The following is a 16,179-nucleotide window of genomic DNA, read 5'->3' on the forward strand; positions in this document are numbered from 1 at the left end:
ACACAATGTATATAGACTAATTTTTTTCCTACTGTGTTATTGACTTGTTTATTGTTTACTCCATCTGTAACTCTGTGTTGTTGTCTGTTCACACTGCTATGCTTTATCTTGGCCAGATCGCAGTTGTAAATTAGAACTTGTTCTCAACTAGCCTACCTGGTTAAATAAAGGTGAAATAAAATACTTTTTTTTTTTTTTTTTTTTTTTTTACTTCCCAGTTGAATCATGTTGATCTACTGCTACTTAGATTAGAATTTTATTGAAAATGAATGGAAGCCAAAAGATGCCATCTCTTCTTTCATATGAATGACATCCATGGAACACATACTGCACCATAGGCAAAACATTTACTCTCTCATTATTTCTAGCAGTAGGCTAGCCTAAAAGAGATTCAACTTCAGTAGTGACAAAATATCATGCTTGAAGTTCCTTTTTCAATCTATCCTGACAAAAATAGTGAGCGCATTGTTTATCAGGATGAATGGACTTTATTTTCTCCTGTCAGTGTGGTAGACTTTTTTCAAATTTAGAACGGAAATGATTACTCCCGTTGAAAATAGTATTTGCTTTCTCCTATCGAAACTAAAGCTCTGGGGATCCACTTCTGAGCCACCAAGCTGCATGTCCTCTTTGTTTCATTGAGAATTTCCCTGCTCCTCGACCAGCCAGAGAGAGGGGAGGAGGGGTGGAGCAACTCAAACACAAAGACTAATTTGTTTGTTAAGTAAAGAGAAACTCTTGGCCTCACTTCCTGTTGGAGGCATTAATAGAATCAGGGGGAGTCTGGTGGGGAAAAGACAGGAGCAGGGGCAGTGGTGGATATTGTGGCAACGGAGGAGATAGAGTTTCTGCCAGGCAAGACTATCTGAGGCCTTGCTATTGGTGTAAAACCCATCGGCAATAAAAGAAGAAGGTGAATTAAATTAGAAGTATTTTGGAACGCTATTGTGGCAATTACATCTGCATTCCTTGCTCTTTGGGGGTATTAGGCTCAGTTTCTGTATAAGCACTGTGAAAACTGCTGATGTAAAAACGGCTTTATAAATACATTTGATTGATTGATTGACAAAAGACCACACTAGTAGAATGTCTAATAGTACTAGTAAACCTGTGACACTCCTCCACCTGAACATGTCGCGACATCGCTGTTCTCAAACCAACATAACACCACATCCTCTTCTCCCACATAACGCCAACAAAGGGGGAGAGAGAGAGCAGGAGAAAGAGACTCCTACTCCCTCCTTTCTCACCCACTTGTTATAGTCATTAACTGTGTTAAGCACCAGGAATTCCAATCATTTCGTTGGAAAAGGCTTGAGTAGATCTGCCTCAAAGGTAAGCCATCGGGGATCTGTGCACCCTGCTAAGCCTGATCCATATGTTGTGATGGGCTATCACTTAATAAGCAATAAAGGTGAATTAAGGTGCATTACACTGGCATCCCTTTTGACTGTATTTTATATCTAAACAATTTTCATATTTGTCCAAAGTGATTTGAACAGAGCGTATGGGGGAAATTAATGAAATGCCAACCATGACAGGAGTAATTTCCTATTGTTGTGTAACAGCTGTGTCTGGCCACTGTCCTCACAGTGGGATAAGCACACATAGAATAAAGTGCTTCTTCCTGTCCCTTTGCACTGTTCACACTGCTGAGTAAACACACATATCTCCAGCGTGTAATGGAATCGAGCGGGTCATGGTTATGATTGATAACCTTGCCCTGACCTTACATAGGAATGTCTTCCACACACAGTCATACACACACAAACAAACACACACACAGGTGACCCTGTGAAAGAGTGAAATCAAGCATATTGCTATCCTCAAACAAAGTAAAAATCCAAGGGTAGTAAACCCCTTGACTATCACAATATATCAGCCGCAATCTCTTAACAGATAAAAAGAAATCACGTTCTGCGTTAACTGAACTTTCACGGTTAAGCTGCGTCCCATAACAGGAAGTCAGTCCCAACTCAAGATCAGTATCTGTTTATCAGAGGTTACTGAAACCATTTAAAAGACCAGTATGAGACCATTCTCGGAATGGGATCAATTGTATATTTTCCCGCTGTAAACTCCAGAAAAGTTGTTAAGAGGAGGAAGTATTTTCTTGGCTTTGAAATGTAATGTGATGGGAAAAAAACACTGGGGCTGGACCTTGTTGAATTTACTCACCCACAAGTTTCTGTCCATCAGAACACATTATGCTATCCTGTACACTTTTCAGTTCTAGTCTATTTTTTACATAGTTTGTTTTTCTCAGATATGCAGACTAGAGGTCGACCGATTAATCGGAATGGCCGATTAATTAGGGCCGATTTCAAGTTTTCATAACAATCGGTAATCAGCATTTTTGGACACCGATTATGGCCGATTACATTGCACTCCACGAGGAGACTGCGTGGCAGGCTGACTACCTGTTATGCGAGTCCAGCAAGGAGCCAAGGTAAGTTGCTAGCTAGCATTAAACTTATCTTATAAAAAACAATCAATCTTAACATAATCACTAGTTAACTACACATGGTTGATGATATTACTAGTTTATCTAGCTTGTCCTTGTTGCATATAATCGCAGTGCCTGTTAATTTATCATTGAATCACAGCCTACTTCGCCAAACGGGTGATGATTTAACAAGCGCATTCGCGAAAAAAAGCACTGTCGTTGCACCAATGTACCTAACCATAAACATCAATGCCTTTATTAAAATCAATACACAAGTATATATTTTTAAACCTGCATATTTAGTTAATATTGCCTGCTAACATGAATTTCTTTTAACTAGGGAAATTGTCACTTCTCTTGCGTTCTGTGCAAGCAGAGTCAGGGTATATGCAGCAGTTTGGGCCGCCTGGCTCGTTGCGAACTGAGTGAAGATCATTTCTAACTAACAAAGACCGTAATTAATTTGCCAGAATTGTACATATTTATGACATAACATTGAAGGTTGTGCAATGTAACAGCAATATTTAGACTTAGGGATGCCACCCATTCGATAAAATTCGGAACAGTTCCGTATTTCACTGAAAGAATAAACGTTAAGTTTTCAAAATTATAGTTTCCGGATTTGACCATATTAATGACCTAAGGCTCATATTTCTGTGTGTTATTATATTATAATTAAGTATATGATTTGATAGAGCAGTCTGACTGAGCGGTGGTAGGCAGCAGCAGCCTCGTAAGCATTCATTCAAACAGCACTTTCCTGCATTTGCCAGCAGCTCTTCGCTGTGCTTCAAGCATTGCGCTGTTTATGACTTCAAGCCTATCAACTCCCAAGATTAGGCTGGCAATACTATAGTGCCTATAAGAACATCCAATAGTCAAAGGTATATGAAATACAAATGGTATAGAGAGAAATATTCCCATAATTCCTATAATAATTACAACCTAAAACTTCTTACCTGGGATATTGAAGACTCATGATAAAAGGAACCACCAGCTTTCATATGTTCTCATGTTCTGAGCAAGGAACTTAAACGTTAGCTTTTTTACATGGCAAATATTGCACTTTTACTTTCTTCTCCAACACTTAGTTTTTGCATTATTTAAACCAAATTGAACATGTTTCATTATTTATTTGAGACCAAATAGATTTTATTGATGTATTATATTAAGTTAAAATAAAAGTGTTCATTCAGTATTGTTGCATTTGTCATTATTACAAATATGTATATATAAAAATCGTCCAATTAATCGGTATCGGCTTTTTTTGGTCCTCCACTAATCGGCATTGGCGTTGAAAAATCATAATCGGTCGACCTCTAATGCAGACAAATGTGAGAGCCTGATGAACAGTTGCAAATGCAGTGGACCAGGTCCCTCCATCCCTCCGAGTTGAATGTAAGATGGCAGCGCTGAGGAGGGCACAAGTCTTGCCGGTTCCTGCTCAACCTTGGTTTGTTTTTTTATACTGTGCTCAAATGTTTATTCTATTCTGAGCCATGTAATTTATGTTCGTATTCTTATCTTTTCTTATTTCTTATTGCTGTTGCATTGCCGAGAAGGAACCTGCAAGTAAGGATTTAATTGGACGGTGTATACCAGGTGTAATCCTGTACATACGACTAATAAAACTTGAAACTTGTCCCTCACACCTGACACCTCAACTTGACTTAATCCCCCACATGCTGGAAGTCATCTGACCAGTGGTCTGGTGGGCCACTTCCCCTGCATGGTCCTCACTTCAAAAGCACAGGTTCAGATATCAGACCCAGACTAGTAACACAACACTGTCACCCCCTTACAAACACTCCAAACCCTCACCTCGGCCCGACTGCAGCATGGCAGAGAAGGGGTAAACACACACATACCTGCCGTCTTTTAAATATAGTTTATAGTCATGTTTAATGGGTTTGCACAATCAGGTCACATTCCAATACCACTTACGTTGAGCAGTTGAGCTATTGAGGCTGAAACATTACCTCCCCAGCCATTTGAAACGACATCCACAGTATGTTGCAGCTTATTTATATGGTTTGTCCATATCAAGTGTTACAAATCAAAGAGCTGCACATTACCAAAGAGAGGATGTTCCCCCAGAACAATCATAAAAATGATGAAAGTCACTGTTTCAATATGGATCTGGCCACAGTCTCTTGATCTGCAGCCTGTCACTGTGCAATCTATTAGAAGAGATAACACTTGCAATCATACTGCAAATTGTACAATACTACATGGGCTATTAAACCCGTGGGCCACAGTACATGATCATGTATGCGTCTGGCCAGAGATTGCATATGAGCAAATACTCTTGACAGCCCACTTTAAATAAGTGTTTAATTAAGCATTGTAAACCTCAGCTGGCAGCCTGGAGAGGCCGTAGGACAGGATTTGACTGCACTCTCATAAACTAGCACAGTGACACACTTTCCCATCCCTGCCTGCACAGTTCCTGTCAGGCTGCCTGCCACGCTGTGTGGACTGCAGTGAGAGAGTAGAGCTGAGCACAAGGCACAAGGCACACACACACACAGGCATGCACACTGCGCTGACTCCCTCGCTGGGGGTGAAACACGATATGCCGGCATCACTGCCCCCTTAGCGGAACCAGGGCTGAGGGATGGGAAGAGGCACAGTGGGTACTTCCACAGTGAGTACTTCCAGTCATGAGATAGAGTAGGACTCTTATAGGAATGTGCATCTCTCCTTTCATGAATGATTTGATATGCATCTAGATACATGGGCTCTGATACGTTACAGGAACAATACGTTTTAGTCTGAAACGATTCAGTGTACGATTCGGTTTGATTAGGGGAACGAATTGATGCGATTCGGTTCAATTCGATTACACCGTACTCAAACCGGCCGCGCGCGTGCGCCATTTTGCGCAAATTGATTTTGTCCCCCCACATCAAACGCGATCATGACACGCAGGTTGAAATATCAAAACAAACTCTGAACCAATTATGTTAATTTGGGAACAGGTCAAAAAGCATTAAATATTTATGGAAATTTAGCTAGCTAACTTGTCCTATTTAGCTAGCTTGCTGTTGATAGCTAATTTGTCCTAGGATATAAACCGTGAGTTGTTACTCTGACAATTAATCCATAGATAAAAGGGTAAACCAAATATTTTCTAGTCATCTCTCCTCCTTCCAAGCTTTTTCTTCTTTGGACTTATATGGCGATTGGCATCTAACTTTCATAGTTACCACGACTACCGACCGAACTCAGTTCATCTTTCAATCACCCACGTGGGAATAACCAATGAGGAGATGGCACGTGGGTATCTGCTTCTATAAACCAATGAGGAGATGGGAGAGGCAGGACTTGCATCGCGTTCAGCTTCACAAATAGAACTGACTTCTATTTTAGCGCTTGGCAAATCAGACGCTCGTTGGCGTGCACGAGCAGTGTGGATGCAAAAAATGTAATAACATGAACGTTTACATTTATTTTGCAACGCGGGCGGTGTGGTCAGCATGTTAGAAATTATTAGGACAGGACTATCGTGTGTGGTATATATTGTTTATGGGGGAGGGGATGTATTCATCCTAAAAAATAAATATCAGGTAACTTACTGCATTTCAACACATTTTAGCATGTTGCAGAGAAAAATTGCTTTTTTAAAATACAATTCTACACATTTTGGGCTCCAGAGTGGGGCAGCGTTCTAAGGCACTGCATCTCAGTGCTAGAGGCGTCACTACAGTCTGGGCCAATTGTGCGCTGCCTTATGGGACATAGTGAAGACATCAAAACCATGAAATAACACATATGTAATCATGTAATGACCAAAAAAGTGTTAAACAATTAAAAAATATGTTATATTTGAGATTCTTCAAAGTAGAGAATGTCAAGCTTGTAAAGTGAAGCTGTCATCAAGGCAAAGGGTGGCTACTTGAAGAATCTACAATATAAAATATATTTTGATTTGTTTAACACTTTTTTGGTTACTACATGATTCCATATGTGTTATTTCATAGATTTGATGTCTTCACTGTTATTCTACAACGTAGAAAATAGTAAAAATAAAGAAAAACCCTTGAATGAGTAGGTGTATCCAAACTTTTGACTGGTAGTGTATATCAAATTACTCTTGAACGTTGTAATAGTAGAACGCACAAGGTGACATTTTTAAATTGGGTAGTGCATCATCAGTATTCCTCTTGTCATGTCAGTCATTGTATACCTTAGAGAGCTATTTATAACTTGTCAGACATGTCCAGATCAACTAGCTCATGTCAGCTAACATTTTTTAGCTAGGCTTTTTAGCTCGTAGATTTTGTAGTAATGTTCGAGTTACTCAAATATCACATGAATACACATTTAACATGGCAAAATACATAGAATTTCAAGAAAATGTGTTTTAAACCTGCCACATTTTCTATGTACCCCATGACAACATGTGCATAATTGCAGGAAATAAGCTTTAAACCTGCAACATTTTCTTTCCGCCAACAAGAGGTGAACAATTTATGTCATGAACAGTGCTTGCGCCCATATGGCACGAGCTCGCGCAGCGGGGGCGTGGGATGTTCCCCAATGCTGGAAGGGGGTGCGAGTGAAAAGTTTGGAACCCCTGGGCTACTGAACTGAAGGAGAGGACGCATCAATTCAGTCACAAAATTGATTTATTTTCGGAATAAAACAATAGGAATAAAAATAAACCGCCGATTCGTAACGTTTGAATCGGTTTTCTTTCCGATGCATGCTTATTTTGGATCAGTTTGGGCTCCCGCAAACCGAATGCATTAGCATCTTAAACATTTGTCCCGAGTACTGATGCGTATTGGTTAATCGTTACATCCCTAGAGTCTTACTGTCTCACCCATGAGAGAGAGGATGCATTCATGTCTGAGTCACTAGCCCAAGCCCCAGTCACAAGGACCACTGCATCACAGTCCTCTGTACCACTTAGCCAAAGGTAGAGAGGGAGCGTGGATGTCAAGTGCAGAGGAACATCTAACCCCCATTCTGCGTAACCTTGGTAACAGCTAATGCCATTCTGCTTTCCAGGAGGAATGGGTCCTGTCGTAACTATGCAATAGAAATGCCAGTGCGTCTGTGTTAAACAAGAGCCAGCAGTCACAGGACATGAACAAACAGTGGAAGCTGAGTCTAACAATACGCACACAGTGAGATCTGTCTTCATTCAAGGTGAGGATAGCATCATTACTCTAAATTGTGATTTTAGCCCTGAATCCCACACTTCACTTAAACCCTTACTTGAGCTCCAACAAGGAGGCAGCTGAGTAAAATGAAGAGTCATGCTAGCCAAAAGGAGTACCTCAAATAGTGTGTGTGTCAGAGTGTGGCTGGGGCTGGGGTTCGATAGGAGCATCTGTCTGCTGCCAGGCCAGGCTGTCCAGAGACCGCCCGTGTGAACAGCAAAGACCAATAAAACAGTTCACAAACTCTCCACTCTTCCAATCAACAAAACCATGTCTGTTTCCCTAGTGGGAGTATTTTTGCACATTCTATTTCCAAACACCAACTTTCTCCTCTCTCTAACTCTCTCACACCTTTTCTCCCTCTCTCTCTCTCCCTCTCTCACCCTCTCTCTCTCTCCCTCTCAATGTATCATTGAGCCTTGTTTGCTGTATACTTGGAAGCAATGGCATGGAAAGTTTACTGTGGTGAGAGTTAAAAGCGAGCTTAATTACATTTTATTAGCGTGGACAGATTATTAAAATGCATAGGGTAGAAAGTATACAAGACCTGATGGAGCCTGACCATTAATTTGTTATGCCCAGAATAATTGTATATTCTATGCATAAAATATAGCCCTTGATTCAATGTTGCTGATTTTTTTAAACCTTTGGGTAATGAAAGTGACCAAGGTTTGTTGCTCTAAGTGAAATGGTAAACATGCACTTATTTACCGTTATCTTGGCTGTATTGGTCTGACACCTGAAAGTTCTGAACTTGTCTCCAGTCCTCCTACACATGATGGTGAGCTATATGTTGAGAAACTCCACCCATGGCTTCAGGGACTGAAGTCCAATGGAATCCCAAAGTTCAAGAGTAAAAAGTTTTCATGCCCCTACAGAGGCGGTGGGATTCTGTCGTGCTCAGCAGGATGCTGGGAAAAGCCCCACTCTGTGATTCACAGTGGCGAGAACACTGGCCTGACTACACTGGTCAATAGCTCTCAATTGTTTGAGTCCTCCTCCTTTTTTAATGCTAATTGAGATCGTTCCCTGTTTCCTTTCCATGTCAAAATCATCTCCAATATCCCACATCCCCTTCCTTTCCTCGTAGTACAAAACACAGTTCTCATCAATTACATCCACAGGGCTACACAAACACACTAGCTAGTAACTATACAAAATCAACAAGGCATCACATAGATAAACAACCACCCCTCCTAAAGAACCCATGTGTCAGTTTCATTTCTGATAGATACCCATACTCACTTATAACGTAAATGCAACCACCAAAGTACTACAGATATAGGCCATGAAATATAAACAGCCGACAACCAATAAATAGCAACTAACAGCCAGCAGCAATAAAGACTGTATGTAAGTATAATCTGTGAGTTGTAATGTCATTGTTTAACTAATAAACAAATGGCACCCCCTTATTGAGCAATTGTGAACATTCGTTTCTGAAGGGCCTTAATGTATTGATTTTAGGGGTGTAACGGTTCACCAAACCAACAGTTCGGTAGGTATTGTGGTTTTGGGGTCACAGTTCAGTTCGGTTCCGGTACAGGGGGGAAATGAAATGCCAACAGTTACTGTAGTTTTACTTGTTTGTTTTTGTTGTTGATGGGCAGTCACTGTTAAGTAGCTCTCCGTAGACCTGGGGGTCCATCCATCTGTAGTATGCGCAACACAGGACGCATTGGCCAATTCATTGACAACTTCGGCTTTAACCTGCTTATATAGAGCAGGTACTACATGCTTGCTAAAATGGGTCCGAGAGGACAATGTTCGTAACGTGGCTCGAGCACTTTCACGAGGTGCTGAAACCCCTTATTCTTCTCAACCACCGAGAATGGGCGCATATCCACAGCTATAAACATACCTATCGCTCTTGTAGAATCAGCTGCGAAGGGCTGCTTGAGTACAGAGGGGAGACGTAGTTATGTTTTTTTTTGCGTTTCCGTCTTGCTCCGCAGGTAGGAATATTGGGGTGATGTCGGGGTAAATGCATCAACATGTTTGAGGTGTTGGCAGCTGTATAGCTTATTCACGTTGAGCAGTGGCGACGTACTCTCTGTCCAACGCTATTTAATCTACTGGGAAGACAAAATGTTCCCAAACTGGAGATTTAAACAATGATGGAGAATCCTCCTAGTTCATCGACCCCACCACTCACCATCGTACAGAACTTGTTCCCGGCTGCGCCTCACAAAAGGACAGTATGAAATGCACCAATTAAGATTCAAATTTTGATAACAACGTGCGCATAGGCTCTAGTTGTTTTAATGGAATAGCCAGAATTGTTTTCAGCTCAGATTAACTCAAGAGGCATACAACACAGCATAAGCATAGCCTATAGGCCTAGTGTTTTTTGTTTTTATTTGAACAAAAATATAAACACAACATGTAGTGTTGGTGCCATGTTTCATGAGCGGAAATAAAAGATCCCAGGACATGGTGTGCACAAATTTGTTTTCATCCCTGTTGGTGAACCTTTCTCCTTTGCCAAGATATTCCATCCACCTAACAGGTGTGGCATATCAAGAAGCTGAATAAACAGCATGATCATTACACAGGTGCACCTTGTGCTGGGCCAATAAAAAGTCACTCTAAAATGTGCAGTTTTGTCACACAACACAATGCCACAGATGTCTCAAGTTTTGAGCGAGTGTGCAATTGGCATGCTTACTGCAGGAATGTCCACCAGAGCTGTTGCCAGATAATGTCATGTAAATTTCTCTACCATAAGCCAATGTCGTTTTAGAGAATTTGTCAGTACGTCCAACCGACGTCCAACCGGCCTCACAACCGCAGACCACGTGTATGGTATTGTGTGGGCGAGCGGGTTGATGTCAACATTGTGAACAGAGTGCCCCATGGTGGCGGTGGGATTATGGTATAGGCAGGCATAAATTACGGAAAACGAACACAATTACATTTTATCAATGGCAATTTGAATGCACCAAAATACAGTGACGAGATCCTGAGGCCAATTGTCATGCTATTCATCCACCGCCATCACCTCATATTTAAGCATGATAATGCAAGGTCCCATGTCGCAAGGATCTGTACACAATTCCTGGAAGCTAAAAATGTCCCAGTTCTTCCAAGGACTGCAAACTCACCAGACATGTCACCCATTGAGCATGTTTGGGATGCTCCGGATCGACAGCGTGTTCCAGTTTCCTCCCATAACCTGCCATTGAAGAGGAGTGGGACAACATTCTACAGGCCACAATCAACAGCCTGATCAACTCTATGTGAAAGAGATGTGTTGCGCTGCGTGAGGCAAATGGTGGTCACACCAGATACTGACTGGTTTTCTGATCCACGCCACTACTTTTTTTTAAGGTATGTGACCAACAGATGCATATTTGTATTTCCAGTCATGTGAAATCTATAGATTAGGGACTAATTATTTTTTTTCAATTGACTGATTTCCTTATATGAACTGTAACTAAGTAAAATCTTTGAAATTGTTGCATGTTGCGTTTATATTTTTGTTCAGTATATTTTTTATGCATTCATTCGGGTTCACAGTACGGACTGAACTGACTCCCCGTGTTCGGTACAAATATGTGTACCTTTACACCCCTAATCGATTTTGCAGGAGACATGATTCCGTCACTGTTGGGTCACTTTGCTCCACCACATGGTGTTTAGCCTTAGAGATTCCACTAAGTTGCTTAAATTAACAGCAGTCAAACTCAAACATGATCAAAGTGAGCTGTTACAGTAGCCTAAATGTTATTAATGGTCACAAACTGGGAAAATACTCAATTCAGATGGGACACAGTCTTCAGAAATGCATTGAGCCTCATTAGACTTTTCCCATTCCGATAATACATGACTAGATTAAACATTTGTTCTATTTTCTATTTAGTTAGACACCGCCACCTGTCTTTACTGGTGTAAACGAATGAGACAAGAAAATTGGATACTGCGCAAACCTTGCAAAGCTTGCTCCGAAACCTTATTACATTTGACCCCTTTATTCACTCTCCAAAAACACCTGCCCCTTCTTGAAGGCTGGCTGGAAACTGGGCTCCAAATGATGATGTCAGAAGCTATAGCAAAGCCCAGTTGTCTTCTCCACTAACTAATAAGCCATTGCCTTTTCATAGCCTTCTCAAAACATGATGAAGCACACTATTAACATAAATCAGCACAATTGGAAGATGCTATGACAGGTTGCAGGAACCAGGTGCCCAGGTTCCCTGAGCTGTTGAGGGTAACCACTAGAGCAAGCAATAGTTAATGTCTGGCAGGTAGCCTAGCGGTTAATAGCGTTGGGCCAGTAACCGAAAGGTTGCTGGTTTGAATCCACGAGCCGACTAGGTGAACAATCTGTCAATGTGCCCTTGCGCAAGGCACTTAACCCTAATTGCTCCTGTAAATCGCTCTGGATACGACTGTCTGCTAAATGACTAAAATGTAAAATAATTGCAAGACAGATGAGGTAAAGGAAATGTAAAGAATAACGCTGATCTGACAACAGCAACAGTCCTCAAAACATTGAATTATGCACTGTTTTATGCTATAGAAAATAATCCACATCTTTACAAGCTGCTCAGTCCTTCAAAGTCATTGTGGTGCACTTGTGTGAACTATGTATAAATTATTTTAAGAAAATTGTTGAGAACTGTTTATTTCCTTGACAAAGAACATGCATGTGGATAAGACTGGCAGCATTGTCAATAGAATACCTCAATTGTAAATTTAATTTTGCAGAGAAGGTCTTCTGCATTTCATATGCATTCCACCACTTGTTTGCCTACTTATGGCATATTAACAATCATTTTGGATACTTGAGTATCCAATGACTTTGTCCTTGTTTCTGAATAGGCTGAATAGGCCTACTGAACCACTTTTAAGAGGTTGCATACACTGCAAAAAAATATATATAGTAGTTTCAACTAATTATTATTAAGTAACTAGTTCCACAGCCTGTTTTAGTTTACTCAACTTTTCGGTCAAAGTGTCACCTGAACTTAACATTTTTAGGCTCCAACTTTTTTAGCACCAACTTGAGAAAACTTAGGCAAAAACTCAGTCAACTTAAAATGACGTGTTTGCTGAACTTGTCTCATATGTTCATTCAACTAGAAAAATATTATTTGGGAATTTTTACACAAAAATAGTCTGTGTAGTAACACACACACACAGTGCTTTTGACATACAATATTTTCATCGTACATATTTGACACACATGATTACATTGTGCATGTTCATCTATTCAGTAATTATTATTCAACGTGTCTGTGATTTGAACTCACTACCTTTTGGTTCACAGCATTCCGATCTTTCTTCTATGCCACCATGTCTGTGTCAATTAGCAGTCATCTGACTATTCTCTCATCATTGATTTGATTGACTTATTTATGAAATGTGGGTTTTTTCTGTATAGTTGTCTAATGTTGATGGGGAATATTACTTTGTTTTAATGTTACTCTTTAATAATACTTTTACTTGAGTGTACTTTTAACAGAGCTGAGATTTACTTTGAAGTGCAAAGTATAGCAACACAGATGAAATCAGTCATTGACACAGAATTGGTGGCGTAGCAGGAAGATCGGTGTGCCGTGAACCAAGAGATTATGAGTTAAAATCCCAGGTGAGGAGATGTTGAATAATAATTACTGTATAAATGAACATGCACAATCTCATCATGTATGTCAAATATGTATGTTGAAAACATTGCATGCCAAAAGCACTGTGTGTGTGTAACTTGTTCCACAGCATTTTTTAGTGAAGATGCCCAAATAATAATTTCTAGTTGAGTAAGCATTTGAGACAAGTTGAGCAAACACATAACTTTAAATCGACAACATTTTCTCAAGTTGGAGCTAAATTTGGGCCAAAAAAAAAATGTTACGTTCAGGTAAGACAGATCGAAAAGTTGAGTAAACTAAAAAAACAGCTGTGGAACCAGTTAGGGTTCTACACGGAACCAAAAGTGGTTATTCAAAGGGTTATTCTATTGGGTCAGCCAAAGAACCCTTTTTGGTTCTAGATAGCACCTTTTTTTCTAAGACTGTACCTTTATTTGAATGCACTGAAGTGGATAAAGAGACACACTATTCCATTGTATAGGCTATTGTAAACTGGTGAAAAACTAGGCTTATTTAATTTAACACAGTCCTCCAGGATGTGACATCAGGTTCTATATGCATTTTTTTGTCGCTAAAATAAAAGGCCAAAAGCTAAGATAAACCAATAGGACAGTATTTACCTATAGTATGCGCGTGCATGTGCATACACATAATGACATTGGTGGGACTCGGAAACCGCGCGCTACCACCACCGCTACGAATGCAAAATGGCCACATGGTCGAAGTAGTAGGCTAACCTTCATCCATGGATTCATCCTCGTTCGTTTGCCGGAAAGCATTATTATAAAGGCTCAAATTTTTACGGGTGTAGGCCTAATTCATTGCTAAAATATATGAGCCTATAAGATTGAAACAAAATCAAAAACATATAGGCTAATATGTTTGTTGGCTACTGTGGAAAAATCAACAATCTCAAAGCCTAATGTGATATATGTTTACATTATGCAATGTGACCATATTTTCAGCTATTTCCATAGCTAAGTCAAGCTAGATACGGCATTATTTTAAAAAATCATCAATTTTCTTTTGCTATTCAACCTACTCTCAAATTAATGAATCTCTGAATTGACGTGAGCCTGGCGATGAAGCCTACAATAACATGTAGCCTAGCATGTAGGCCTATGTATCTCTTTACAGTCATGTGGACCAAAACAAGATACTGATACTGTAGTCAGACCAACAATAAAGCTGTAACTAAATAATAATAACATAAAATAGCTACAATGTTAAACCATTAGCGACAAAACATTGTTGCATTGTAACGGCTCGCATGAATGAGGATAAACCCGAAGAAACCTGACAAGGTATACCGTAATATTTTGAGTAGGACATCACAATGGCACTTACTTTCTCCATTTGCGGTCCATAGGCAGATAGTGGAGACAAATAGCATCAGACCCCAAAACAAGGTCAAAGTATTCCTCTCTGTCCCAGATCTCATTCCTGATCAATTAATTATTCACCTCTCTAAAAAGCAAATAACTTAATTCCAAAATAGTGGAAAGGGGAGATGATGCCACCGAGTTCACAAAAAGTAAAAAAGAAAAAAAAACGTGGTCCAGCAAATATGCTACACTGTTTGACAGGTCGATACAAATTCGTGTTCAGAGTATAACCTACTATTTTTCCAAGTTTTGATGGAATTATATATAGCCTAGGCCTATATATTAAAAATGTATATAAGATTAAATAAATTAAAACAATTCGTTATTCTTGCCAACGACACAATGATTTAAGGATTGCTGGCAAGACATTCGTGCCACTGATTTCACTCGACAGATGATGGTAATCCGCATCCTCAGTCTCCATTTCTTGAAACCCCAGTAATTGTGCGCAGGAGTTTTTATGACTCGCAATCGAACAACGTTCACTTGTAGTAGACCAAAGGGAATTCCAATCTTCTATCATTCATTTCCGTCTGAGTGATGAGAATTAGAAGGAGAATCTACGGCCAGTTCCACAGGGTGGTGGCTGAGAATGGAAATGAATGAGAACGTAACTCCGTTCAATGAGCCTTTCCAACAGGGCGCAATCCAAAATATCCTCCACAGCAGAAATTGTTTCACCAATCTCACCCCCCTTTTCTCCCGCCCCCTGCACTGTCTGTTTTCGCTGTTAACGCAGTCAATCGTCTCCTTTGCGGCTGAAAAAAAGACTTATGCCACGCAACAGTAGACTATCAAGTTTAAGAGCTTCGGTTGGGGTGTAGTATGGTATACTTGCACCAAACTCAAGCTTCCGTTATGTCCTGTGAGCCATTTATGGGTGATGATGTGTATTTTTTTGTTTTCCCGTATAGCTCAAGTAAGCAGCAATCCTATCACTGGCCCTCGTTTTCGGTCTCCAGTCCGTAGAATCACTGCTGTAAACAAGAGTAAGCTCCGCTCACACAGAAACACATAGCACTAAGCATACGGCAAGTCACGGAGAAAAGCTGGAATGGAGCAAGCAGCCAATGACATGGATAACCAATGTTAAGATCATTTTAAATGTAATTTAGCCTAATAAAAAGACGCATCCCTGCAAAAAAAAGTATAACAAAAGGTTATAAATCGTTTGTAAACGGTTAATTATAGCTCCCGTTGTATAGGCTACATTTGTAAATCGGTAATAAACATTTGTGAGATTGTTATTTCTGAATTTGCCAAATTGTGTGTTGACATATGACCAGGCTACTGTTATTAATTATTAGGCTACTTTTATTATTGCCCGTGCAGTCATGGGCAAGCACCATAACAAACACACAGTTTCAACCAATGTGTTATAACTGTTTATTACATTTACATTACATTTATAATATATTAACTAATAATTAAGAGTTTATAATCTACATACAGCTAAACCCTTTATAACCGTTATACCATGTAGCCAACGGTGTTGCCTTAAATTAAGCTATTTGGTATGATTGATGGTCATTAGGTTATAACGTTCCATATTCGTCTATAGGGTAATAAAAGGAAAGTAAATATAC

General features: G+C 40.0%; 1 protein-coding gene across 1 annotated transcript in view; it reads right to left on the minus strand.

The window, feature by feature from the left end:
- LOC129867073 (insulin-like growth factor 1 receptor) overlaps window positions 1-15,596 on the minus strand; it is a 181,681-nt gene extending 166,085 nt beyond the window's left edge. Inside the window, exon 1 of the mRNA XM_055940230.1 lies at window positions 14,556-15,596. Coding sequence (XP_055796205.1) covers window positions 14,556-14,649 — 94 coding nt within the window. The 5' untranslated portion in view covers window positions 14,650-15,596. The remainder of the gene's footprint in view (window positions 1-14,555) is intronic.
- Between the last annotated feature and the right edge of the window lie 583 nt (window positions 15,597-16,179).

Source organism: Salvelinus fontinalis, chromosome 12 (genome assembly GCF_029448725.1).
Source record: "Salvelinus fontinalis isolate EN_2023a chromosome 12, ASM2944872v1, whole genome shotgun sequence".
In the NCBI taxonomy this organism is placed as follows: domain Eukaryota; kingdom Metazoa; phylum Chordata; class Actinopteri; order Salmoniformes; family Salmonidae; genus Salvelinus; species Salvelinus fontinalis.